The following is a 26,232-nucleotide window of genomic DNA, read 5'->3' as shown; positions in this document are numbered from 1 at the left end:
GCAAAATGAATACGGTATTGCATTTTTCATCTCGGAGTGTTTTAGCCCCGGGTTTTTAGCTTTCCGTCAACATATAGAAATAACGTATGTATAGGCCCTAAAATTGCCTCTTTCTGTACCTCTTTGGGAAAATTAAGCCAATATAGTGGGGGATATAAAGTTGGGATTAAAAAAAAAAACATATCCCCTCTCAGCTAGCTCTCTTTGTAGAAGGGGGAAACCTGAACTAACTCTCTCTCCCTCTCCCTCTCCCTCTCCCTCTCCCTCTCTCTCCCCCCCCCCCCCCTAAAGTATTTACGCTCAGGTAGAGCGTATATTGGCGGGTGTTAAGGGGGTGAAACCTCATGAAGCTTGGGGTTTTTAGGCATTATTAAGGTCAGATGAGCATCCTGGGGGCGGAGCCCTCGGAAGCTCAGGGATTTAGGCATTTAATTACGGTCAGATGAGCATATTTTGATACCTTATTTGTGACACTGGCAGGCAGGTCACTTATTGGAGTGGGGTCCAATAAGCTCAGGCGTTTTAGGCATTTAATTACGGTCAGATGAGCAACCAGGGGCCCGCCTTAGGGCCCTTGTTGGTATAGTATAAAAACAAGCAATATATTTTTTTCACACTTCAATTTTCTCGGTATTTACTTGTACATTTTGAAGGATATTATGCGAGGGAGCGTAGCTACCGAGTGAGAAGATTTTTTATTTTTTATTTTTCTAAACGCTGCACTCTTGGGCCCTCCAGAGCCTAAAAGCGTGTTGCAGTCTTTAGTCAGTATTTGCTATACATTTTTTTTTTTTTTTGGCACTTTTTCAAATTTTGAGGGGGGATGATCCCCCTTAAAAAAATTGAGGGGGGTCGTGTACCCCCCCCCCCACCCCCGTCCCCCGGGATCGCCGCCCCTGGTACTAATAAACAATTTTTGCAGGAATATATTTCAGATCTGCGACGACCCTAGTCAAGAGCAAAAGGGTTTCTAGAAGAATATTATTATTATCACTACATCAGTCATCATTATTATTAGTATAATTATATTGGGGGGGGGGGGGCTTAAAAAATGAGATTTATTGCCTTTATTATACATGTGGCACCCTTAAATTAATTTATGATTAAGAAAGTAGTCAAGGGGTTCATTTCTTAATCCTTGATTTTGGTCATACGTGGCAAGAAGTAAAACTCTTTAAAAATAAACTTTATAAGTATTTTTCTTCATTTTTTATTTGTGCTTTTGCCGACACCTCCTTGAAAATGTAATGACGTTGGACTTGGAAATGAAAATTGTCAACATGGCAGCAGACAGAACAGCCCTTTTTAAGGCATCAATTAAAACAGTTCGGACAAGAAATAAAGCTCTTGGTGTCGGAAAGGACTCTTCAAAGTCAACCCTCCTGAGTCATGCACAAAAAATGAAGGACGACTTTGCTATAAAAGCAAAAGAAGTGGTAAGTATATTCGGACCAGTTCCAGCAGAGATAGAGAGCAAGCCCCGCCAGCGATTCGGCTAAGGTCAAGCTGTAAATTACGTCGGGGTGATCTAAGTCGCTCGCGCGCTGCCTTGTTGTTCTTTCATCTTGATTTGTCCAATAAATCGGACATTTTGTAGATTGTTTTCAAATAAACTAAATAGATTATGTTCTGTAGTAGTTATAGAAATTAATTTCAATATCATTATCAAAGACAAGAGGTTAAAAGTGAAAGTCATTGAACAAAAGAAATGGACAAGAAATCAGTTCGGGCAAAAAGTCAGATTTTGGGAGTCTTCTTCTTCTTCTTCTTCTTCTCAGTTTGGAGAACTGCAGTTGGTGCAGGTGTCAGTAGTACACATATACACAGAATAGGCGGGTTTACATCGACATCACAATAGTGGAACGTTTAACATTCAAGTACAAAACCGAAAAAGAAATTGTCATTGTGATTGTGAAAAAGTGAGGGGTTGATCCAGTCGGAAAGAGAGGTGTGAGAGCAGGAGCCAAGTAACGTTATTTTTTTTAAGCATTTGCCCTTCCTTTTTGTATAAGAATAATGCCTCTTGGCCAGTGAGCGATAAAGTTGTTTCTGAAGTAGTGTAGAGAGGGCACTCACCCACCACAGGGATGATTGTCTCAGCAGTTTCTCCACTGGTGCAGCACGAAGAACTTTGCACATTGAGCGCTGTACTCCGAGTTTACACGCTCCCATTGGCCGATCTGTTCAAGTGGCTTCAAATTTAAGTGAGAGAGGGCCTACTTAACTTAAGCGCAAATTAAGTTCAATGGCAATGTCAATACGTAATATTACGTCACACCAAGAAGATTTTGACATCTCATGCTTTAACAGGTGACACACTTCACACATAACTGACGCACTCACGAAATTGCACACACATAAGATAGAAAAATCAACGAACATTTCAGAATAATTTTCCAGTTTGTACCTTAAATATAAAATATGACAAAAATGAGAATTGTTCAAACTTGAAAAATGGTCACACTTCAGTGAAATACTTAACCTTTTAAGGATGCTTAAAAAAAATCATTACAAATTAGCTCTTAGTGTTACCCATCTTTTTCATAGGTCGTAGTGTAAGGTTTATACAGGCAGTGTGTCAAAGGGTCGGACAATCTTGTCTTGACATCGTTTGTGTGCTTAAACAGTCACATGCTCATGTTTATATGATGGCAATATTTCAAAATGACAGGTCTACTTGGAAATTCCCCCAAAATTGATTTAATGAAGTATGCTGCTTCTGAAACGTTTTTTGTTTTTGGTAAAATGTGTTGATTATCTTTTCATTGTTTAAGCAATGCAGATTTGGCGCATGCTGAAAAATATTATGTAATTTGATTGCACCACCTTCAAATTTTCTTGATTATATCATTTTAATTGTCGATGTCAATCATGTTTTGCTTTTTCCCTTCCATATTGACAGGTGATCACAATCTCCAAACTGAAGGATTTCTTGCTGGAGCACAGGAAACAGTATATCAATGCTGCGAGGTAAAATCACAATGGGAATAACAGTTAACAACTGAATTATTCATACCCTTTGTAAATATGATGTGTTTTGGGGGTGTTTTTTGTAATTCAAGAATGGAAGGTGGATTGGATGAATTAGGGTCTTTGTTGAATACTTTTAGATGAAAGCTTTAAAATGTCACATTCTCAAGAAACATCAATTGAGACAAATCAATTTTCCTCTTAGTTAAACAATTACAAAACATGGTAAAGGTACATGTACGGATGATTCATTTTTGAACTGTACATAATAATCCATTAAGATAATAAACACAATGGATTGAAACTCTAGACTGACACATTGTCTTGGATTATATTTGTGATAAAGCAGCCCAGTGCTTGTTCCATTTGTTGACAAAAGCATACAAAGAGTTGAAGTGATGCATCATTTATATTTCGGAGCTTAGGGGAGTGGATAGTATGACTGTGATGTGCCCCTGACTCCCTGACCCCCCCCCCCCCCCCCCAAAAAAAAGAGGTTAAAAAAAATGGTGACAATATAAACACATTTAACCAACTGTAATTTCTATGAATTTCTCATTATTTTTTGATAGTCATCAGACTATTGTTTACAATCATAGAGTAGCCTAGAAATGCATCTATCCTGTGAGTTTCTTGTGCTTCTCTATTGTCATGACCTGAAAATATTTGTATCATGATTCGAGTGAAACAAAAATTAATTGTCATAATGAGTTTTATTTTGCAACTTGTCATCGATATTTCTGAAAAGGTCTTTCAATCTTTGCTTTAAAATGCAATCACTCATGTGCAGTCATTATCCAACGACATGCCATGAGTTAAGGTTGTCAATGACAATTTAAATTATTTGACCGCAATCAAGATAAAACAATTCCCAGACTAACCCCTAATTTTTCATGTAATGTGTTGTACATTTTTTCAATGAGTAGCTAATTGTGTGATCTATGACATTCAATTTGGTTGCTTGATGATCAGTAGCTGAATAAAAACAATAATAATAAAAACGTTACTTATAAAGCTTACCACCGAAGTCTCTGAGCGCTATAACAAACAAAATAGACTGATAAACGATTACATATTTAAAAAAAAAAAAAAAAGTGCAAATAAACCTATAAATTTCAATACTTACATGTATGAAATACACATCAATGTCAACAGAGTTGGTTAATCATCAAAAGCAATTTTGAATACCTAGATGTGTCTTAAGACAAGTTTTGAATTGGTTAACAGTTTGACAGTTTTTGAAATGTGATATGTATACATTTTTCTTCACCATCTCTTTTCCCAAAGTCACCTTGTGAATGATAGCTGCCACATGTCGGATGCTGAGAGAGATCAGATAGACTCAGACGCCCAGGATTTCATGCGAACATGCTCAGACACAATAAGGCTCTTCAAAACGGAAGGTATATTCTATTCTCCATGCATGGTAATAGAATATCAGTCCAATAGTATACAAATAATACATTTTTGCGAGTGGATTAGTGATTATTACCCGTATCAGACACCTGGGCAGTGGTTTTACAAAATCATATTACACTTGTTTGTAAGGGCTAATCAATGAATATGAGACCATATTCACCTTTCATGAAAAGCCTATGGCCTTCACGTGTTAAAAAAGCAGGAAATAAAGTCTCATATTCACTGCCATATTTTGTCATTTTCATTACGCATCTACATGTATTATGCATACGAGAACCTGCGCACTTTGCATTGTGACGTAATAATCACACCAGATTAGGTACACTGTTTGCAGTGTATCAAAAAAAATTATGAAGCACTGGATGCACAGTGCTGGTATGACAATGTTTTTTCAGTTGTATGAGATTGTCATGGTTGATTTATGTATTTGCTCTAGATGTCTGATTTGGATAACAATAACAATATTGACAGGCTTAACTTTCGGGAGATACCACATATATTGCTCTCACAAGACCCATATTGCCCTCGTCTTTGACTCTGGGCAATATGAGTCTAGTTTGGGAAATATATGTGGTATCTCCCTCAAGGCCAGTCCATATTATATAAATATTCACTGCATGCAGGTTAAGTCACAGTAATGAACAAGAATCCGTGAGTTCATTTTCTGAACGAGAATCCTCGAGTTCATTTTCCGTCTCATTGTATCTTAACCAAGTGCAGTGCATATATCACTAATGCCTAAGCTAAAAACAGGTAGAGCAGTGGTCTCTCTCGTAAACCTAGAGGTCCCGGGTACGAAACAAAGTTGATTAGCGAGTGCCCTTTGGTAAGGCATGAATCCCCATTACCAATTCCCTTGGAGAGGACTTAAAGTCGTCGGTCCCCTGGTTGCTTAATTACAAACAAACCCATACTTTCTTAGCAGTCAGGTGAAACAAACAAATATCGTCTAATGCCACTTTCATCTAATATCTCTGTTCTGTATCTCTCCATACAGCTCATCGTCAAAATGTGCCTTCCCAAGTGAGACAACATAGAGAAGTAGTGTTTGAACTCATTGATGCTTATCTGAAAGGTGAGAACGTCTTAAAGGGGAAGTCCACCCTGATATCAAGTTGATTTGAATAAATGCAGACAATGAGATCAACAAATTAATGAAAATGTGAGCAATATCTGATTAAAAATAGAAAAGTTGTGAATTTTGTAAAGTTGTCATCAGTGAAGCACAAAGTGGCAACACTGAAGTATCATGGGAGCTTCTCTCCAATTTGCTCTGTAATTTTTCTTCTTCATGTATTTTCATTTTCTTAGTTATTGATGACAATAGATTTGTTTCATACAGGGGTTGTATGAAAACATATTTGCAATTATAATATTTAGGGGAAAATGAAAGGGGAGTTTGCAAGAAACATCGCCATAACAGAGTTGCCAGTTTGTGTTTGATTGATTGCACCTTCAGAAATTCATGACCTTTGTATTTCCAATCTGTTTTTGCTCAAAATTTCACTGACCTGTTTCTCTAATTTTTCTGCTTCTATTAAAACCAATTTAATATCAGGGTGGACATTCCTTTTAATGGGGTAAAATTTGCTGTAAAACCAGAAGCATCACCAATTGTATAAAACTACAGCAATTTTCATGGCAAGAAACTTTTGCAAATTGCAAGAATTGAATATATTGTCAGTTTTTATTCTATTATATACTAAACAGCAGGAAACTTGCAAATCTGAACCCCTCTTAATATTCTCAAACATTGATTATTATCTGAAAGGTGAGAAATTTATAATGGGGTAAAATTTACTGTGAAACCAGACACTTCACAAATTGTAAAGTACAGCAATTTTCATGACAGGAAACTTTTGCAAATTACAAGAATTTAATGTTGTGCCAGTTTTTATTCCATTAGTTAGCAGCAGGAATCTTGCAAATCTGAACCAATAATAAGAATTACCAAATATTTCATGGTTGTATACTATTATGATTCATTTGAATTTCTCGTTGTTTATTTGGTGTAATACATCTTAGAAATATGAGTTTAGTGACTCTCCTATCCAAAATATGAGAGTTTGAAGATGATTGATACACTATAATTGTTTTCATAGTGACAACGTATCTTCAGTCTGCCAGTTTATTAATCGATTAGCAGCCTTCCATTGCCATCATGACAACTTTTAAAAACATATATGGTGTGTTCATAGACTGAAAATTGTAGATTGATTTTTGCTTCTCTTCATTTTCATAACCGATAGATAGATACTGTTGGAACTTGATCTCCTGAAATATCGATAGTTCCTCCAATATAGACTCTTTTCCAAATGTAGTCTTGTTTTGTATTCAATGTTTTCCTTTGTTTTTGCAGAATAAATAATAATAATAATAAAAATAATAAAAAGGACATGATTCAGAGAAGGGTTTGCCCTCTATTGTGTTGAGTCTGTGTGTGTTCATGAACTTATATTTCTAATCTGATACCTAAAACACATTGATTACAAACATGCTTTCAAAAATTTATGGTAGAAGGTAGTTCATTATCATTGTTGATTTGACAGCTCTCTAATTCTCTCTGCGCATTTAACATATTTGATAATGAAATGATGTAACCTTCATTCTTTGGATTATAGGTGTATGTAAGCTGTACAGTGAGCAGAGAGCTATTAGAGTGAAGCGTGTTGTGGACAAGAAACGCATGTGAGTAGTGGGGAAATAATGGATTGAGGTACCACTGGCTTTAAAGCCCCACTGCACTACTTATAGCAAACAATGCCTAATCGGTGACCATTGGTCCCCCATGATCCTCTTTTTCTTATGTTAATTGAGAGCTGATTTGATGAGATAACCACCTGTCATGTGACCTTGCAGGGTAGTCTAATCCCTCCTATACACTAGTACAGATGGGCTTTAATATTCAAAATGAAGCAAGAAAACATCCATTTAATGAAATAGTCAGGCACGGTGCAGGAGACTGCCTAAATAAAATTCTGCCTCAAATGGCAAGTGAAGATGAAAATAAAGCTGCCTCACACAACAAGACTCCTAAACTTCTTCACTTATATATCTTATCAGAATTTTGAAATATGAGATCGATTTGTGTATGTAGTTTTACTTGTTTTTAAAAATATAGATTAATTTAAACAAATTCTCATACATAATGATAATATGTACTAGTAAACTGATATACTATAAAACTAGCAACTGTGTGTAATATTTTGTGAATATCTGATGCTCCAGATATTTACATTAAAAGTCATGTGAAGACATGTAGGGAACATCAGCATATCATGCACATACATCATTTGATTCACGTAGAACAGCATGAGCGCATATTCAACAAGTTTCTGTCCTCTACCATAACTCTAGCTACATGTTTATCATCTTTAAATTGCACTTTAAAGTCCCTCTGCATTACTTGTAGCTACTTGCTCCCTCTATATAGAATACAATGCCTAAGCGGTGCCCGTTGGTCCCCCATGATCCTCTTTTTCTTATGTTAATTGAGAGCTGAGTTGATGATATAACCACCTGTCAGTGACCAGCAGGGTGGTTGAATCCCTCCTGGCCAAACTAGTGCAGACTGGCTTTAAAGTGCAAAGTTCCACTCTCAAATCTCCTGTCATTTTTGCTCTAATTTTCTTACAGATCAAGACTGAGACAGGATGGACCTTCATCTAAGTCAAAGCAGTCTGTTTCGAACAATGGAGATGATCAAGTGAAAAGTAAGCTATCTTGTGTTATAGAACTTATTCAAGAATGTAGGCAATCTAATTGGTCAAATGACACCTCGGGACTGTGCAGCTTTCTTTCTTTCCTACTACGCATACCGTCAAAAAAAGTTCCCATCAAAAAGAGATAACCCACACATACAAAATTATGGAGCGATGAGATGCACGTAGTTTCAAATGGCAAAGACATTGATGCACACACTGGGACGCGCATGACACTGTTTGGTTGTGCTTATTCTGTGATGTCCTTCAAAACAAATGGCAGTCCCAATGACTGGGCGCTTACTGGCATTTTGATCAGGTTGTTTGCGTATTTCTCCATTTTGAATTCACATTGTAGCCCCGTTTTTATGAAACAAATATTCATGTTTTAAAGCTTGTGCATCAGTGGTATGTACTGTACGTCGTTATTGAAGTCACAATGAGCCGGATAATGAACTTGGCAAGTCTCTTTCATTATTCGATTGTGAAATACAATGCTTGCAGTGCATAGTCCCTGATGTACTTGTAAAAAAGGAATTATTTGTACACTGCATACCTAGATTCATATGCATTGATTGGGGGGGGGCAGCATCTAGAGTTGAAGTCTGCAGCGTACCAGTTGATGTTGACTCTAGCAATACTTCAAAAAGAACCTTGGGATACTTTTTTTCTTCATCTTGAAAGGTTTTATTTTTCAGAAAATCATCATAAACAAATTAAAAAATTAATGTAGAAATAAACAATGTGGTGGTACACATTTATATTTTGAATTTTAAAGAGACAGCATAATTCATTTCAACACGATATATGATCTGACATGAAATTATTTTATGACAAGAGCATTACAATTGATCATAAGACACAACTGATAAATGAAAACCTGTATTTCTTATCAATCTTTGAACCTAACATTTATTTTACACATTACAAAATTTTGATGTTAAAGAGACAGTGTAATTCATTTTAACACGATAAATAATCTGACATCAAATCATTTTATGACAGATCATAATACATAACAAAAAACAAATGAAAATCTGTATTTCTTTACAATCTTTGAACCTAAAAGTTATTTAATAAAATACAGAATATCCCCAAAACATTTGGGATATGCTGATTCCATTGCTTCTCACTGATCAAAACAAGGAGAGGTTCAATGGCCTTACCTTCCTGAGCTGGTGTCGGTTGCCCGGCCAGTGAGATTATTGAGGTCATCAGACGCCCAGGGGGGTCACCCTCATACACATATGCTACCCACCCGTCCTTCAACCTCTGAAATGGACCCCAATGGCGCATCGCACCTTTTCTTAAATGACCCTTTTTTTTTTTAAACATTGAAACCTGTGAAACTGAAAAGGTACCCTTTTTTTGGTTTTTGTGCAATCAGTGCTTGAAAAACACCCCTTTTTAAGGAAAACGTTGATGCTGCCGTATATAGCTGAAAAAGGCGCTCTTTCAACGCTTTTTTTGGACGCGGGTGCGTAGCCAGTCATGTTGGGAGACCACAAGACTGGCTGTGCTGTGCCAAAGCGGCACCTATTCTCTAGATTCCAGTTCCTTCTTATCGGGCACAGTTAGACTCCAGAGAACAATTCAAAACAAGTGAAAAATATATCTGATTATCAAAAATATGTCTTTCATTACCTGAAGATTATCTGTTGAACGTTTTTTTTCTCATAATGTCCACATATACACTGTTATTGTGCCTCAATCAGTAATCTTCGGATGTGGGCACGCTATAAATTATATACCTGTATTATTGTTCTTGTCGTTCTTTACAATGACCAAGAAATCTCACTCTCAAGCACGAATCAGTTTTGACATATCTAATTTGAAATTGTGATATGATAACTAAATGATCATGTGTTTGTTGTCATTTGGAAGATGAAGAAATTGTTTATTTAGGTAACATTGATAACACATTATGATGCAGCGCGTGATGTTGATTTGATAAGACAATGGAATGGAAAGTTGGGCTTTTTAATTTTCTTGAAACACACTGTACTTCTTTTACTATAGATAACCCACCATTGGACCTGCATCTAACCAGTCAAGAGGAAGAAGATGAAGAACTCTCACCTGAGGAGATACGAATGGTAAATGTGGTGTTGGGGAGAAAAAAGATGGACATATATTAGAACTTGGGTGAAAACTTAGAATTATGATGGTTGATGGTATAGATATGTTTACGTTCAGACCAAATTTGTAGGGTTATAGGTCATACACAATGTTTGGTCATGTTAGTTGGGGGATGATACCATTCTTACTAGATGAAATGTGAATTGAAAAGGCCAATGATTGTAGGTGGAGGGGATGTGGTAGGGCTGGATCCATTCCAATTTATCTTCTTTTCTGATCCCTTTTTTTTATTTTTTATTTTTTATTTTTTACTCCCCTCTCCTTTTCTTTCTCACAGTTTCAGACTTCAGCCATCCTCTTTGGGATATAAACATGCCTATTTTTCTTAAAACGCTACAAATAGTGTGAAAAGTTGCTTAAAACCTTTTTATCTGAAATTGTTTATGTTTAGAAAATGTTGTGCATTTTGCATGATGAATTGTGTTTCCTTATAACTGTACTTGGTTATTTTCTAAAGACAATTTATTCTCGTACCTTTGCATTGCAGTTTCAACAAGAAAATCAGAGATTATTTAATGACATGAACTGCCTGGTGGATGAAGTGAGGTAGGTACAATTATAATCTAGGATCCTCGTGTCCTACCATCTACTCTTTTAAAGCCTATCTGCACTAGTTTGACCAGGAGGGATTAGACCTCCCTGCAAGGTCACTGACAGGTGGTTATCTCAACAAATCAGCTCTCAATTAACATAAGAGAAAGGTTTATGGGGAACCAGTGGGTACCGCTTAGGCATTGTTTGCTATATAGAGGGCACAAGTAGGTACAAGTAGTGCAGTCCCGCTTTAAAGGCAGGGGTATTCTACTGTCACTAACTCAGATTTGCTTATACTGCCATCTGCTTCCCACAATGTCCTGATGTGTTGACAGCAAGATCCCACCATGCATCATCAAGTCCACGATGCTTGGGTGAAGGAACCGGAAAATCGCTCTATGTACGCCTTTACCAAAAGATGGCGCAATTGAAAATACATTACAGCAGTTGTAACGGTGGTGGTAGAATATCCTGTCTTTAAAGGTCATTAATTCACAAGGTATGGGGTTCAACTCCCAGCCCACCACTAACGTCCTGTTCCAAGATGTAATCTACTTATGTTGTGCGTTAATAGTTACTCTGGCGGCACGACTATAACTTATAACTTATTAAAGTGCCATGAGCAGCACTACATGACATATATGAGCACTATATTAGTGGCCATGACTACATTGAATACTTCTTGTGTCTTGTAATTGCTCGAACATGTCATGAGGCAAATTTTATTCAGAAACTTAACTTATAATTAGAAAAACCTATTATGAATATGCTGTAGCTCTCTTCCTGAAAAAATTAATACCTCCCCCAAGGGTACTTTTGCAATTATTTTGGTTTTCAGACTATTTCTTGGGATTCTCTAATGATTTAATTTAATGAGCTATATGAGATGTGAATAATAGCAACGCCAAACATTTTACAAAATGTGCTTAAACAGCAGACTCTCACTGGACCAATCATGTGGTTCACTGCATCTCATAATGACTGAACCTGTATAAAACAGGCATTACAAAGGAACATGAAGTAAAAGCAAGAACCAAAAGTATAACTCATAAAGAACAGTTATAGTGATTGAGTCTAGACATTATGTTTTATCTCCCATTCTTAACGCAGATACAGTTTGGGTAGACCGTTTTTGAAGGATTAAGGAATTACGACTCTTATACCGATTGAAAGTTCATTAGAGTGAGATTTTGAAGAATTTGAAATAGCTTAGATTTCCTCTATAGGTTTCTATAGTGTGTGTGAGTACTAATATTCAGGATTCACGATCACAGCATTAAGTTTATTTTTTCAATTAACTGTTTTTAGACTATCTAAGGTGAATTTTCTTCTTTTAGTGGTTCATTTAATGTAGAAAACATGTAATGATAATTTTGATAGCTCCATTAAATTTCTTAATCTTAAAAATATATGTTCCACTATCAAAATGATGACAATAGTCACCAAGTTCTTCTCCAATTTCTGTATTGGAGCTGTCACAGTGGAAGCGTCATGGTGTAGTCAGGAGTATCACAGCATGACAGACAGGTTCTCTATACAACAAGCCACCATTATCATTGTTTTTACCAAATACATGTATAAACCGGACTTTCAAGAGATAACATTGTGGTAATATAAGGTTAATTACATTTAATTACACATGAAATACTTTCACCATAGATGTGTCATCAAAATAAATCCTTCAATATTCTTCAAGACCCTTGTAATCTTTGCCACTGATTTCCGTTTCCGCAGACAAATCGAGGGTAAAGTCGTTGAGATTGCACAGCTCCAGGAGATATTTACAGACAAAGTCCTCCAACAGGTAATGGAACACATATTTTTTTAATTTTTTTTGTAGCTCAAGAATGAAAGGTGAATTGGTTGAATTAAGGCCTTTGTAGAATACTTTTAGATATATTAGCTTTAATATGTTACACTCTCAAGAAACATAAATGGGGACTACCCAATTTTTTTTCAAATTGTGTGTCTATAAAGTATTACTGTTAGGAGTTTTGTTTTAATGACAGCGCAGTAGAGTAGCTGCGCTATTTAAATTGATCTAATTATTATCATTATTGAATATGCACTACTATGTATTGCCAATATGGTACTTATTCCATTTTTTAAATGATGAGTTCAAAGGCCACATGAAATGAAAATCCCTTCGTCTTTTTTTCAGTGTTTACTGCCCTGCATATCTGATACATGGAACCTAAAAAGCAGTTAGAGTTGTGAGGGATGGAAAGATGTTCTCTGTAGACTTTATTTTCTAACCGCGTAATGTGAATAAATCATTTTGATCAAAAGTAATGTGGTAATTGAGACACTTTCATTTCCACTGACAAATGACAATACCGTTTGTAAGTTTCTTTTTTTTAAAATCATTTTACGGAGGACTTACAACTCACCAAAATGAGTAGGATAAGTTCCGGTTAAAGGCATAAAGGGATCGAGAAGTTCTAGAAAAATATCAGATGTATTGTCTTCAGCCTATCATAGTCATAGTATTGAATTTATGTGCTTCCATTGTTGTGTTGATGGTGATAATATGATGATGATGATGATGATGATAATTACATGTATGGTGATGATAATCAAAATACCAGTAACAACAACAACAACATTAATAATTTGATGTATAAAGCACTTTTTTCTGAGGATATATGCTAGTAATACCCCAGCCTAGATACCATATTCTGCAAATGATGACAACAGCAATTCTAACCATGAAAACCTACATGTACAGAGGACATATGATATCACACATTTATTAATAGATTAGTATCAATTCTTAAAACGATCATGCGCAGACAAAGGAACCGGGCAAGCTTGTGAAAATTGATTTCTTAGTTTTGACGTGCGCGCCGTCCGTACCTGGCCCAGATCAACTATCCCTCCCTCTCTGATTTACAATATACCCTCAACTAAATATAAAATTACTAATTGAAGTATGTTTAAAGGATGCAACCGAATCACCACAACCGCACTTGATAATGATTGACATGTATGCATGAGACCTTCACCAGGTCAAATCTCTTCCGACCTTCACCTTCGATCAAATTATTCTGCAGGCACAGACTCTAATTTCACATCGAAACACAATTCCATAAAGTCTTGAGCAGAGCCTAGCTCTGTTAATATCTGGCTGTGTCAGGATCAGCTTAGGTACAGAGCCTATGGGGTGCACTAGACTGTGCAGTCGACATAGTCTCTTAGTTCAGTCTCTTAGTTCAGACTCAGTGTCACAGACTACGTCTGATAAGGATTGCCCCCCCCCCCTGCAAACTACGACCAAATATGGCATTAATAAGGATGAGTTCATTGAATCAATACAAAAGGTTCTGTTTTGATAAGCTCACTATACGTAAACAAATCAAATACAACTTCTCTATGACGTACCCTCAACCAAATAAAGAATTACTAATTAGTGTGTGTGTTAATTGAATCAATACAAAACGTTCATAATTTGGATGTCCATGCTGTACCTTAACGAGGTCAAAATGACGTACTCTCCGAATATATACAAGATTTATAATCAATACAGTTAGACATTTTGACTGCCACGTATACTACTTGGAGTGTATAAAATGTCAAGATATGTACCCGTACTACTGTCAGATATAGTAATTGATATATATGAACCACAATTGACCGTTTCCCTTAAAAGATCGAGTAGAATTGGTCTTGTTAATGGCAGTTGAACCACTTGAAGTTGTGGTAAAATGAGAAAAGATAAGTCCGCACTTAAATTAATATTTTGAGTTATGGTTTTGATCAAGTAGTTCAATTGTGTTTGGTTTATTTAGAAAAATCTTTTTAACTTGTGGTAAAACGAGCAAAAGGAATTATTTACTTCTTGATATTTTATGATTTAGAGGAAGTAGTTAAGTCATATATCTCATTTCTAAAAGTTTCAGTGAAAGTAAAAGAAATATTGTAAAAAAAGATATCAATACTTTGATGTCAGAAAATGTATTGATACTTCATTTTTAGCTATTGGTGATCAATATTGAAATATTGAAAGTTGTACTGGTACAGTATGTCTGTAACAATAATTCATTATTATAGTGTAATAATAATAAGAAAACTTTCAACATGTGAAGTGTACTTTGATTTATTACCGGTAAGTACAATGTGTCAATAAACAACAGGAAATATCCGAGAGGTCATGTACCCCCTGATTCAGTTAATTTGTCAGATTTTCTTTTTAGGTCTTTTCTTGACAAGAATTTATTTTTTATTCAAGAAAGTACTTCTTGAAGTTGCATATTTATTCGCTCTTTTGGAAATAATGTATGTTTATTGAAGGATAAAAGGCTACTCTTGCCAATGAACAGTTTGGTAGTTTTTTTGTTTTTTTTTTCAAGTCAAAGGGATGAAAAACGGTGAATGAGAGAAACTATTTTAATGCTATTGAACTATTCTGATAAAATTCAATTGGAGGGTTAAATATGTAAAACTTTTTAGGATTTTTTTTTCCTTCATTTCTCACAAATGATCCTTCAAATATTCCTTTATTTTGAGAAATCACATTTTTAATTTTATTTATCCCTTAGTTGTTGAGAGTTTATAGTTAGGACTCTGAAGAAGGACAGAATCTGATGTATCACAATTATATAAGTCATTGCACAACGCTGTAGGCAGTGCTTGACACCAACAGATGCATGGGACTTATCGGCATCCAAAATCTAGATCTGGACCCAAAGCATTTACATAGGAACTTCTTTTTTTTTAAAGTCAGTGTGAAGCCCTACTGTAGGTCTCTTTATCTTCAGGAATTTAATATCTTTTTTCATTGAGTCGCAGTGCCATAATGAAATAAAACCAAAATGTGTGATTTAGCAGAGAGATATTTAATATTTTCTAAATCTCTTGGTATGATAATTGATAATAGATATCCAACAGTGGTGGATTGTAGGGGGTCTAGTTAGGGGGACATAGCTGATTCTCCTCAAACTTTCACTTATCTGTTTCTCTACTTTCTGTTTTAAATGAAATCCTTCTGAATATATGTAATAGCTCATACATATAGAGAGTGTTATTAGTATGATTGTGATAACTATTACATGTATTAGCATTAATGCTTTTCTTTTTATTGTTATTTGTGTTGTTATTATAATCAGTTAATCAACACCACCATCACCGGCAGCAGCATCATTTTTAATATTATTGTTGTTGATGTTGTTTCTTGTTTACTTCTGTTTTTGTGGTTTTTACTTTTTAATTGGTGTTTTATTCTTATCTTAAGCATCATCGTCATCATCATCTTCATCATCATCATCATCATCATCATCATCCATATCATCATCATCATCATCATCATCAACATCATCAAAATCAATATCCAAGTGATCTTTCCCTTTAAAATGACACCATCCAATTCCCATCCCCCATCACTTTGAGTCCGTCATGGTGGAGCATCACAGCTGGGTTTGGAGTAGCTCGGGATTGCCAAACCTTACTCCACAGGTGTCATTCCAGACATACTTGACTAATTCCTCCTCTCTGCGTGTAACTTTTGACGACGAGCACGATGTTGCTGATCTCTGTTGCATGTTTACACGAAGATGATCGAGAAATGCCCTGCTAAAAACGGCAGGTGAAACCGTAAAGTTGACAGAAAAATAGAAGATATATCAACAATATTTTGGCAGTAGTATCGTGAACTGTTTACAGAGTTAAAAATATACTTCTGCCAGGATACTCGTAGCAGAGAAGACAATTTTCATAAAATTCTTTCAATGACTTTCTCTTATATAATAATAATAATAATATTGGATATTTATATAGCGCAGATATCCACCCTGCAAGGTGCTCAAAGCGCTCCAATAGTAATAATGTTGGTACATCCATTGCTTTTTGGTGCTTGAGATCAATTTTGGTCACAATCATCTGTTGCAATTATGTTTGTATTGATTTCATTTTATTGAAAAGTATTGAAAAGAAACAAATTTATCATACACTCTCAGGTAGTAGACTGGTTTTTCTCTCTCTCTTCTACTTGTGAAGTTAGATAAAAACTATGAATACATTATAACATGCAGGAACAAATTAAAAATAGAAACATATAAAAGTTTTAAGTTATAAAAAGAAATGTTCAGAATTAAGCCTCTATCAATATTCAGTATTGAAATAAATGTGTGGATACAAATGTGGCTTCTTATGACCTTAATCTTGTTCTTGCGGCTTCCTTTTCTTTTTAAGTCTTCTTCTTCTCCTTGTTCATTTTTTTCATTTTTTCATTTTTCCCCATTTTTTTATACTTCTTGCTCTACTTCTTGTTTGTCCTTCGTCTAGTTCTTCTTTACCTTCCTCTTTCTCCCCCTCTTCTTCTTCCCTTTCTTCTTCTCCTCCTCCTTACCTCTTTTCTCATACTTTCTTTGTCCCTGTCCCTCCCTGAAATCTTCTCTCGAACATAATGTTAATATTTTGAATATCTTTTCTTTTTAATACCTCATTTTCACTCTCTTTGTTTCTACCCCTGGCCATCCATCTCTTTACCTTGACTTGAACATTATGCAACCTGTTATTAGGTATTTCAAGTACTAATTTTCCATGTGGTGTTGGCTCTACCGCAGCACCTTCATGCAAACCTCATGACCCCTACTGAAAAGGTTATACCTCGACTAGCTGATCAAATCCAACATATAGGTCCCCAGAGAAATAACTTTAGGGAGCACCGAAAGGAGGTTCAACTCTTGCAGAGTTAAAAGCCGCAAGTGGTATCTCTTTTTCCACCACAGATCTGACAAACTACATTTTGATACCCCTGCCGTCATGGTTAAAGTTGATCTTTGCTGGGTATTAATAACTCAAATATTTTGATAAAAAGTTTGCTGCGCTGGTAACATAATTTTGACTGCAAAACCACACTTTATTTAATACAGATTGTTAAGCTTAGTTGATGTCCATGCCCTTTTCAAAAAAGCTCTTTTATTGGTACAAATACCTCAAATTAATGTCAAGATGACTGTATGTAACCCTCCTGAGTAAAGAAGATCTTTGTTAGATATTAATAACTCAAATGTTACAGTTATTATTGTGACTGAAAAGCCACATTGTGTGTATTTTCATGCAGATTGTCAAGCTATGTCAGTACCCATGCAAGTGGGTTTTGGTTAAAACCATTAATAGCCCAAATTTGACAAGCTCCATATTAGGTGCGTCTTCACTATCTCGAGATTGCCAAATGTCCAGCTATTTGAACTATCCCGATCGCAAACTATCCAGCTAATTTGCGTCTTTATCAGACCGAAGTAGCAATTAGAAGGATATTTGGTCAGGATTGTCATCCCAAGATATCTTGGGATAGTTTGCAAAATATCCAGCTATTTGTCCGGTGCGTCTTTACTAGACCAAAGATTCGCGCTAACGCTGAGCAAAATATCTCGAGCTAATTTCTCAAGGTCGAGTTTCAAGTTTCGAAGTCGAATCTCGAGCTGATGAAGACGCAATTTGTAACTTCAGGATTATTCCCCAATCAGAAATAGCGGACTATTTGGCAATCTCGAGCTGATGAAGACGCGCCTATTGATATCTCTGCCCTCACGGGTAAAGTTGATCTTTGTTGGATATTAATAACTCAAACATTTCAATTATTATTTTGCTATCCTAGTAACTCAATTTTGAGTGAAAAGCCACAAATTGTATCTTTCTTGTACCGATCGTCAAGCCATGTTAGTACCCATGCCATTTAAAAGGAGCTCTTTGTTGGGGGTATTGATAGTCCAAATGTATTCATAATTGATTTATCTATGGGAAGTTAAGTTAGTTAATAATTTCAATTGTGAGACTGCCTAATATGACTATATATGACATGTGCTATAGAACCAATCATATTTATAATTGTGATATTTCATTATAGTTTTATGGGGGCGGGGAGGAGTTTTTTTTACGATTCTAAACAAATATCCCAACTTGTCTTCTCATTTGCTTTTCTCACTTTCTTACTATAATTAAAGCCTGATCACCTGTAGTTTTAAAAAGGCTTCAGAGCTTGTCACCCTTAAGACAAATAATGCAATCAATAGTTACCTTTAAAGCCCCACTGTACTACTTATAGCTACTTGCGCCCTCTACACAGCAAACAGTGCCTAATCTGTGCCTGTCGGTCCCCCGTGATCCCCTTTTTATTATGTTAATTAAGAGCTTATTTGATGAGATAACCACCTGTTAGTGACCTTGCATGGTGGTCTAATCCCCTGGCCAAACTTGTATAGATGGGCTTTAAAGCACAATGTTTAATATTTTACTCAATACAAAGTCATCCACAAGTCATATTTTCACAGCAAGCAGTATCACAACTACCTGTTTGCAATCTCTGGTACTTAAAGAGAAGGTTGAGTTCTGGGAAGAGGTGAAAAATAATTTGTGAGCGCTTATCATTGTTATTATGCAAGTGTGGAAAAACATCAGATTTAAAATGTTCCCTGAAAAGCATGGCTCTTCAAATGTCTTAATATTCTAAATATGGCATGTACAGCATAAAAAGACTGAGCCTAATTTCTTATCATTTTGATGATTCCAGAACCTTGTAGTAAGTACACACCGATACTTATATGCTAGATGATCAACCGTTTCTCGATTCCACACTGTTCTTTCACAATGCAATCGCATGGCCAGAACTTAACTTTATCTTTAATGTTTGGAACAGCAATGGCAAATTACTTGTGAAAGTGGAATGGTTATTACATGGTGTCTTTTAGTGAGGATTTTTTTTCTTTTCCAAAAGCCCATTAACATACTATGAAGGTCATTACCCTAATCATTGCCAATTTACCTTCTTCAAATTGGTTTTCTGATGTCACTGTGATGAGGTATCTATCTTCAGAGATTACTCATCACTTTCAATTTAGCCATGATTATCTGAACAAATTTTTGCAAAGCAAGTAAAAATTTGTTTGTTCTCTTGTTGGAATAATAATCAAATTCCATTATCTTTGTAGTAAACATCTTCAAATTGGCAATCTGATGTCATTCTAACGCCAGATGTGAATTAGAGATCAATCTAGGAATCAGTTTTAAATTAAGAGTTTAATTTGACTTGCTGTAAAGATGATTTCAAACAGCTGTTATGGGTCTCTTTCTTCTCAAAATATTTTTCAAAGTGGTAATTTTATGTCACAAATAAAGAGCACCTAAGTTTCCCTAATTATGAGATTTGGAACTCATTAAAGACTTTGCGTCATCACTGATGGTGAGAGAGAGAGAGCGTGATCGGGGCCTTTCATTGTCGAGCGGTTTACTACGTCGCCTTTGTTTTTACGGAGGGGCTATATAGACTCTCTCGAAATCAACTCCTGAAAGGGATATGAACAAATCAGTCTCAACGGGCAATGCACGTCAGACGTTAATTGTCAATTCGCTGCGACAAACACCCAATTATCTGGGCAGGTCTGGAGCGCGGAACCGCAATAGCGATCGGGACGGGCAGACGCAACGAGTGACGTCGTTGTGGTCAGCGTGGCCAGGGAGTAAACTGACAAGGAGGGGGCAAAACAAGGTGTTGTGAGGGGGCAATCATCAAGTGCTCCTTTGGATGTCATATTGTCTTTGTCCCCCCGCTAAGTTTAGGATCAAATTCTTTGACTTGTAGGAATCAACTGACTACTCTGTCACTCATGTAATTCCCAATTTAGATCTTCTAAGAGGCTTTTTCTTTCTTCCTTCTTTTTATATCTTTGTCAAATTGCGTTGCGATGCTTTTCACCTAGTTTGATTATTTGATATGATAAAAGGTAATTTTTGTGTGGCTTCTTTGTTGATTCTGGAGCATGATGAAGCATTTTATTTGTGGATTTGTTGCGTACCAATAACTCTAAATTCACCTGCTAAGTGACCTTTTTAGGGAAATTTATTTCACTTTGTTTTTTTGCAATACAAAGCAAGCAAATTGAATGCATGATTCTACAGATCTTTTGTTTGCATTCAAAGTCCTTTTATATATTAATTTTATCTGAATAAAGTGAATTTGATAAGTTCACTTTATTGAAAAACTATTCAATTTTTTCAATTCGTATTTATTTCATTTCCAACTAAAACTAAACAAAAGCATTACAGATATCATTACGGAATTAGTCCTATCAATCCTTGTTTTTCCCCTGCATTTTTCACCCTTTATTGCTTTCCTTTTTCCTCTTGTCCTTTAGTGTTTTTCTTTAATGATACCACCTGAAATTCTTAGATTTCAAGCATTATTTTTACTGATGCAAATATTTCTTGAAAAAAATGTCTTGATGGTGAACCTTCAATGAGAGGTAAAATTTGAAACATTTTAATACGTCAGCAAAAAACGAATCTAGTGCAATATTTTCTGTTACAAGTATTTGCCTTTTATATTTTTACTATTTTTAAGACGTCAGCAAAAATATTTATTGACAACAAATCTAGTGCAATATTTTCTGTTACAAGCATTTGCATTTTATTTTTTTACTGTTTTTAAGACGTCAGCAAAAATATATATTGACAACAAATCTAGTGCAATATTTTCTGTTTCAAGTATTTGCATTTTATTTTTTTTACTGTTTTTAAGACCTCAGCAAAAATATTACTGACAACAAATCTAGTGCAATATTTTATGTTACATATATTTGCATTTTATTTTTTTTACTGTTTTTAAACGAACATATTACCAAGTTTACCAAACTGAGGGGGGGGGGGGTACTGGTAGAAAACAAAATCCTTTTGAAGATTCTTCTAACTAATGGGGTTCAACAGGACACTGGATTAATTTCATTTTAATTTGTTGATGAGCAGATTATTTACCTGTCCCTTAGCTGAACTAAGCAATGAAAAGTAGGCCTTAACTCCATTTCTCATAATTTACTGCCAGAAAAAGTGGTCAAGAATATCATAAATTAAACTTCCTTTATCACTTGTAATATACAATCTCTGTGCTTGTGAAATGGGGCTAGAAATTGAGTATAGTTTTGTGTTTCTTTTTGATGGAAAGATAATTACTTTGATGTGTGGGGGGGGGGGGGCAACATATCTTTTGAGGGTTGACAGATCATTCTGTCAACTAACAGTTCTTTGTGTCATCTCAATTTCTGTTGATTGATGCAAAGATCTAAGGTGCCAGTGTTCAAAACTGTAGATCAATTTGCCAAAATAGATAACAACTTTCAAATCCAACTTTCATAATGGCTGCAAGGAGTTTCCTTCACCCACTGTTCAAAACTTGATCAAAATTCTCTCAAACATTTGCAATAATGATATTACATAGTCAGATACATTTATTTTGCTCATGAATATTGCAGTGAAAAAAATACACGGGGGCTCAGGGCAAATTTGCCCCCGAAATGCCCAAAAGAGCCCCCGAAAATCAGAAAAGAGCCCCCATAAATTTGAATAGAGTTCAATGCAAAACAAATTATAGAGTGTCATTTTTATGCAGGCAAGCTTGAAAAGTAGCCCCCGAAAAATAAATATTAATTTTTTCTCTGGAATATTGATAGAAGTTTTATTTTTCTTATGAATGTCATATAACTCCACTAGTGACTCTGGTTTTAGTATAGTCTATTCACTAGTCATACAAGGCAGAAATTCTAATTAACATGGTAATAGATTAGGAGAGGGTCTTGGAGGGGGTCTTGTTATCTCTTTTTCACCCTTTCTTTCTCTTCTTGCCCCCCCCCCCCTTCTCTCACTATTTTATCGGGGCAATGGGCAAATACCTGACCCCCCCCCCCCCCTCCCCGTATCTACACCATTGTGTCACTTAATTAGTTAATGGCTGTACCAGAGATATACTCCATTTTATTAAAACTACATGTACCTGTGACCTGCAATGCATTAGATTGATTGCACGTGAATTATCTTAATGGAGACAGTTATCTAATTTATTGTAACTTGTTATTACACTTACTTGTGGAAGCTGAGCCAAATCAAATGAGGTCAGATGCTACGGTTCGTAAACATGTGACTAAATGCAGACCTCCTCTCGGTCGCAAGTTGGAATGCAATTTACTAATCGGGTGAGCTTCATATGGATGCTTAGATATTAAAGCCCCACTGCAGTACTTGTAGCTACATTGTACTTGCTCCCTCTATATAGCAAGCAATTCCTAATCAGTGCCTGTTGTTCCCCCATGATCCTCTTTTTCTCATGTTAATCGAGAGCTGATTTGATGAGATAACCACCTGTCAGTGACCTTCTAGGGAGGTCTAATCACCCCTGATCAAACTAGTGCAGACAGGCTTTAAAACTTCTTGGGTATGGGTTTGTTCAGAGTGGAGATTGTTGGTGCTTTCAGAACTTACTTTGAAAAGAAAAGTTATTGCATATGTTCTTGAGATAAAGTCAAAGTTAACTGATAAATTGCAAGACACCTCGATAACGTCCTCGTCCCATTTAATGCTATTTAATTCTCTGAGGTTCTATCCACCACGCAACATGAAAATTACTCGGTACCGTCGGTGGTTCCCGGCGGGCCCGAGGCGACAGAGCTCATTACCGGCCGGGACGGCAGTGGGTGTCACGCCGAGGTGTCAAGCTGGGCGCTGGCTCGCAAATCCCAGCTCACAAAATCATTTTGTCACCAATCTTGTGTTCAATATCCCACCTGTTGCATCACTGACTTATTAAACGGTAATAGGAGGACCATTCTGACCCAACGCCAGGCCTGTCCATCATATTTCATACCAAAGTCGTTCTTTAATAACCCTCTTTTTTTGTTTGTCACCGTCAGGCCTGAGTGTGGCTGCATGCAGAAAGTAAATTACCTCTGGTAATTGGTGAAATAAATCATTTCACAGTGTGAGGTGGTGTTATAATCACAAAGTCCGTCCTAGATTTATTTCCGTACACATGTAGCTCCTAGGACATTCTTGATGTCTCTATCAATAATTTGATATTTGGTCATAGAGACACCCTGGCTGATCAGACATCACACAAGGGGATATTTATACCAAATTTGTTTAACAAAACATCACATGATGAGTCATGAAACAGTGGTACAGCCATGGGGATGATAATATTGTAAAAAGAAATATTGTTTTATAATACAGATCAACTTTTTTTTGTTGTTGGTTTTTTTTTTAGAAGGGAGGGTAACTTACAGATATGCGTCAGCTAATGTCATTGGCATCTCTTTAGTGTATAAGGTTATAGCTGGCCAGGTGCATCAGTAGGCCTATATGTTGATATTTACCTCTCACCATTACCCCTGATATTTAAACCCCAGCTTTTTATCTGTGACATTTCGAGCACTGGCATATTTCTTCTTAGATTTTTAGGTCTTATCTGACCTTTTTACCTCAGGCCTTTTTTTCACATTATACAAATTTTAAACCAAATTATAAAAAAATGATTTTTGGAATTCCGGAAAACCCCACCAACTGCAGTCATATGTGTCTATTTAAGGCCCACCAAGGGAAACAGTAAAAGTGGTCTTTCTAGACAGGTTCTACAACACACATTTCTCTCTCTTGAGGGACTGGACTGGACTGGATATACATGTAAGACCAATCTTGTTTTTCAGTAGCTTGACCGCCAATTTGAGGAGAGTGTGATGGCTCAGTGGTAAAGCAGTAGTCATGTAATCGGGAGGTCCCCAGTTCAAAACCAAGTCATTGCGCTCAATTGTGCCCATTGGTAAGCCATTAATCCTAATTACCAAGTCCCTTGGAGAGAACTTGAAGCCTTCGGTCTCCTGGTTATTTACTTAAAGCATATACATGCTTTGTTTGCAGTCAGATAAAAAAATCATCTTCATCATCAGTTTTACCACCACTTTCAATAATTCCTTCTTTTTTTCTCTCTCTCTTCTCCTGCAGAGTGCAGACATAGACAGGATAGGTGACACGGTGGTGCACACAACAGAGAACATCACAGCAGCCAATCAAGATATCAGAGAGGTGAGTTAAAGCCTATCCGCTCTAGTTTGGCCAGGAGAGATTAGACCTCCCTGCAGGGTCACTGACAGGTGGTTATCCCATCAAATAAGCTCTCAATTAGCATAAGAGAAAGGGGACCAACGGTCATAGATTAGGCATCGTTTGCTATATAGAGGGCGCAAGTACATGTAGCTATAAGTAGTGCAGTGGGGCTTTAAAGGAAGAGTGTCGTTAGCCAGTTTCCATGTGCAGATAGTCATTAATTAGCTGACATCAGACTTGGTGGAAATACCATTCATGGATGTACAAGTCTGCACACAGCAATCTCTTAGTCCAATCAAGAAATACCCCTAGTCTTTCAGAGAGTCTTTGGGTGATGGGAATTTCAGATAATGACTTAACCATGTAGGGAAATGGGTGGACAAAATTTCTGTGTTTCTGTTGTCAACATTATGTAAGTAATTTGGTATGTGTATGCTATGTGATATTTAAATGGAATCTTAATCATCTCAGTTTAACTTGCAAGTTATCATCAAATTTTCACATAAAATTTATTTCTAAAGCAAATAGAAATTAATCAAACAACAATACCAATACCGGTAATATATTTTAAATACAAAAAAATACATTGATATAATTGAAAACTTGAAAGTGTGGAGGTTAATCAAAGAATCAGGATAATTGCAGAGGCCAAATAATAACTATCATGAATAAAAAATGCTTGATTTGATAGAATACTGTAGTAACCTTAATCTTATTTCTTTCTATTTTGTTTTATTTGTGTATTTCAGGCAATCAAGAACAATGCTGGAATGAGGCTGTGGATTCTTTTCTTCTTAGTTGTATGTTCATTCTCTCTCCTCTTCTTGGACTGGTATAGCTAGCAAGTCAATGTCATCTTTAATAAGGAAAGTCAAGTATCTGTCATACAATGGCAATTCTAAAGAAGGTACTGGTATCTTAAAGTTAACTGTGAAGATTGATTATGTATTAAACAAGAAAAATGTGAGGTTTTGTGAGGTCTTGTAATCATCAAAATGATTTTAAAAAGATCAAATAACTTGATAGAAAATTGAATGCTGGTAAAAGCATTGCACATACATGTAGATATGGATATACATGTGCAGGCCTACACATACAATATATATGACATCAACTTTGGTCTATACTTTTCAGTTATATTTGGAATATGAGGGCATTTTGAGGCCTAACTTTTTCATGTGTCATTTCTATCAGGATATTTTTTTCCACGGTGAAATGTTAAAGAAATGAGAAAACTTCAAAAAGTTTTCTGTTTCACCTTTATCGGAGCTTAGCCTTCTCTTAAAAGTCCTTGGTTCCTTTACCATCTCAAATTGCCTCTCCACCTTCTAGAAATGCTGTTGGAGGTAAAGTGTTGGATCTTGCATTATATATATCGTATGGAACTTCCAAGATTGAGTCATTAAATATGGCCTGTCAATAATAAAACAATAATAAAGGTGGCTTCTTGAATAGCACATTGTGTTCGTCACGTTGTGACGTCCTGGCACTCCAACATTTTTTACCCCCAGTCATAGCTGGCAGCCAAATATGTAGCACTCGGGCCTATTGGGTACCAATGCACACCTAGGTGGATAGTGGCAAATGTGGATTAATATCTTGCCATAAT

The 26,232-nt window shown here is 36.0% G+C and overlaps 1 protein-coding gene across 1 annotated transcript in view; it reads left to right on the top strand.

Moving 5' to 3' along the window:
* The first annotated feature begins 1,254 nt into the window (after positions 1–1,254).
* Positions 1,255–26,232, top strand: part of LOC576851 (syntaxin-18) — a 25,203-nt gene continuing 225 nt past the window's right edge. Inside the window, exons 1-11 of the mRNA XM_030985884.1 lie at positions 1,255–1,436; positions 2,903–2,970; positions 4,258–4,373; positions 5,387–5,464; positions 7,011–7,077; positions 8,026–8,102; positions 10,110–10,186; positions 10,717–10,775; positions 12,498–12,567; positions 24,522–24,602; positions 25,373–26,232. The exon at positions 25,373–26,232 is cut by the window's right edge and continues 225 nt beyond it. Of these exons, the coding sequence (XP_030841744.1) occupies positions 1,266–1,436; positions 2,903–2,970; positions 4,258–4,373; positions 5,387–5,464; positions 7,011–7,077; positions 8,026–8,102; positions 10,110–10,186; positions 10,717–10,775; positions 12,498–12,567; positions 24,522–24,602; positions 25,373–25,465 (957 nt within the window). The 5' untranslated portion in view covers positions 1,255–1,265 and the 3' untranslated portion in view covers positions 25,466–26,232. The remainder of the gene's footprint in view (positions 1,437–2,902; positions 2,971–4,257; positions 4,374–5,386; positions 5,465–7,010; positions 7,078–8,025; positions 8,103–10,109; positions 10,187–10,716; positions 10,776–12,497; positions 12,568–24,521; positions 24,603–25,372) is intronic.

This window comes from Strongylocentrotus purpuratus, unplaced genomic scaffold (assembly GCF_000002235.5).
Source record: "Strongylocentrotus purpuratus isolate Spur 01 unplaced genomic scaffold, Spur_5.0 spur5_scaffold_15, whole genome shotgun sequence".
Taxonomy (NCBI): domain Eukaryota; kingdom Metazoa; phylum Echinodermata; class Echinoidea; order Camarodonta; family Strongylocentrotidae; genus Strongylocentrotus; species Strongylocentrotus purpuratus.
Note: the sequence above shows the minus strand (reverse complement) of the source record. Positions and strands in the feature narration are given on the sequence as shown.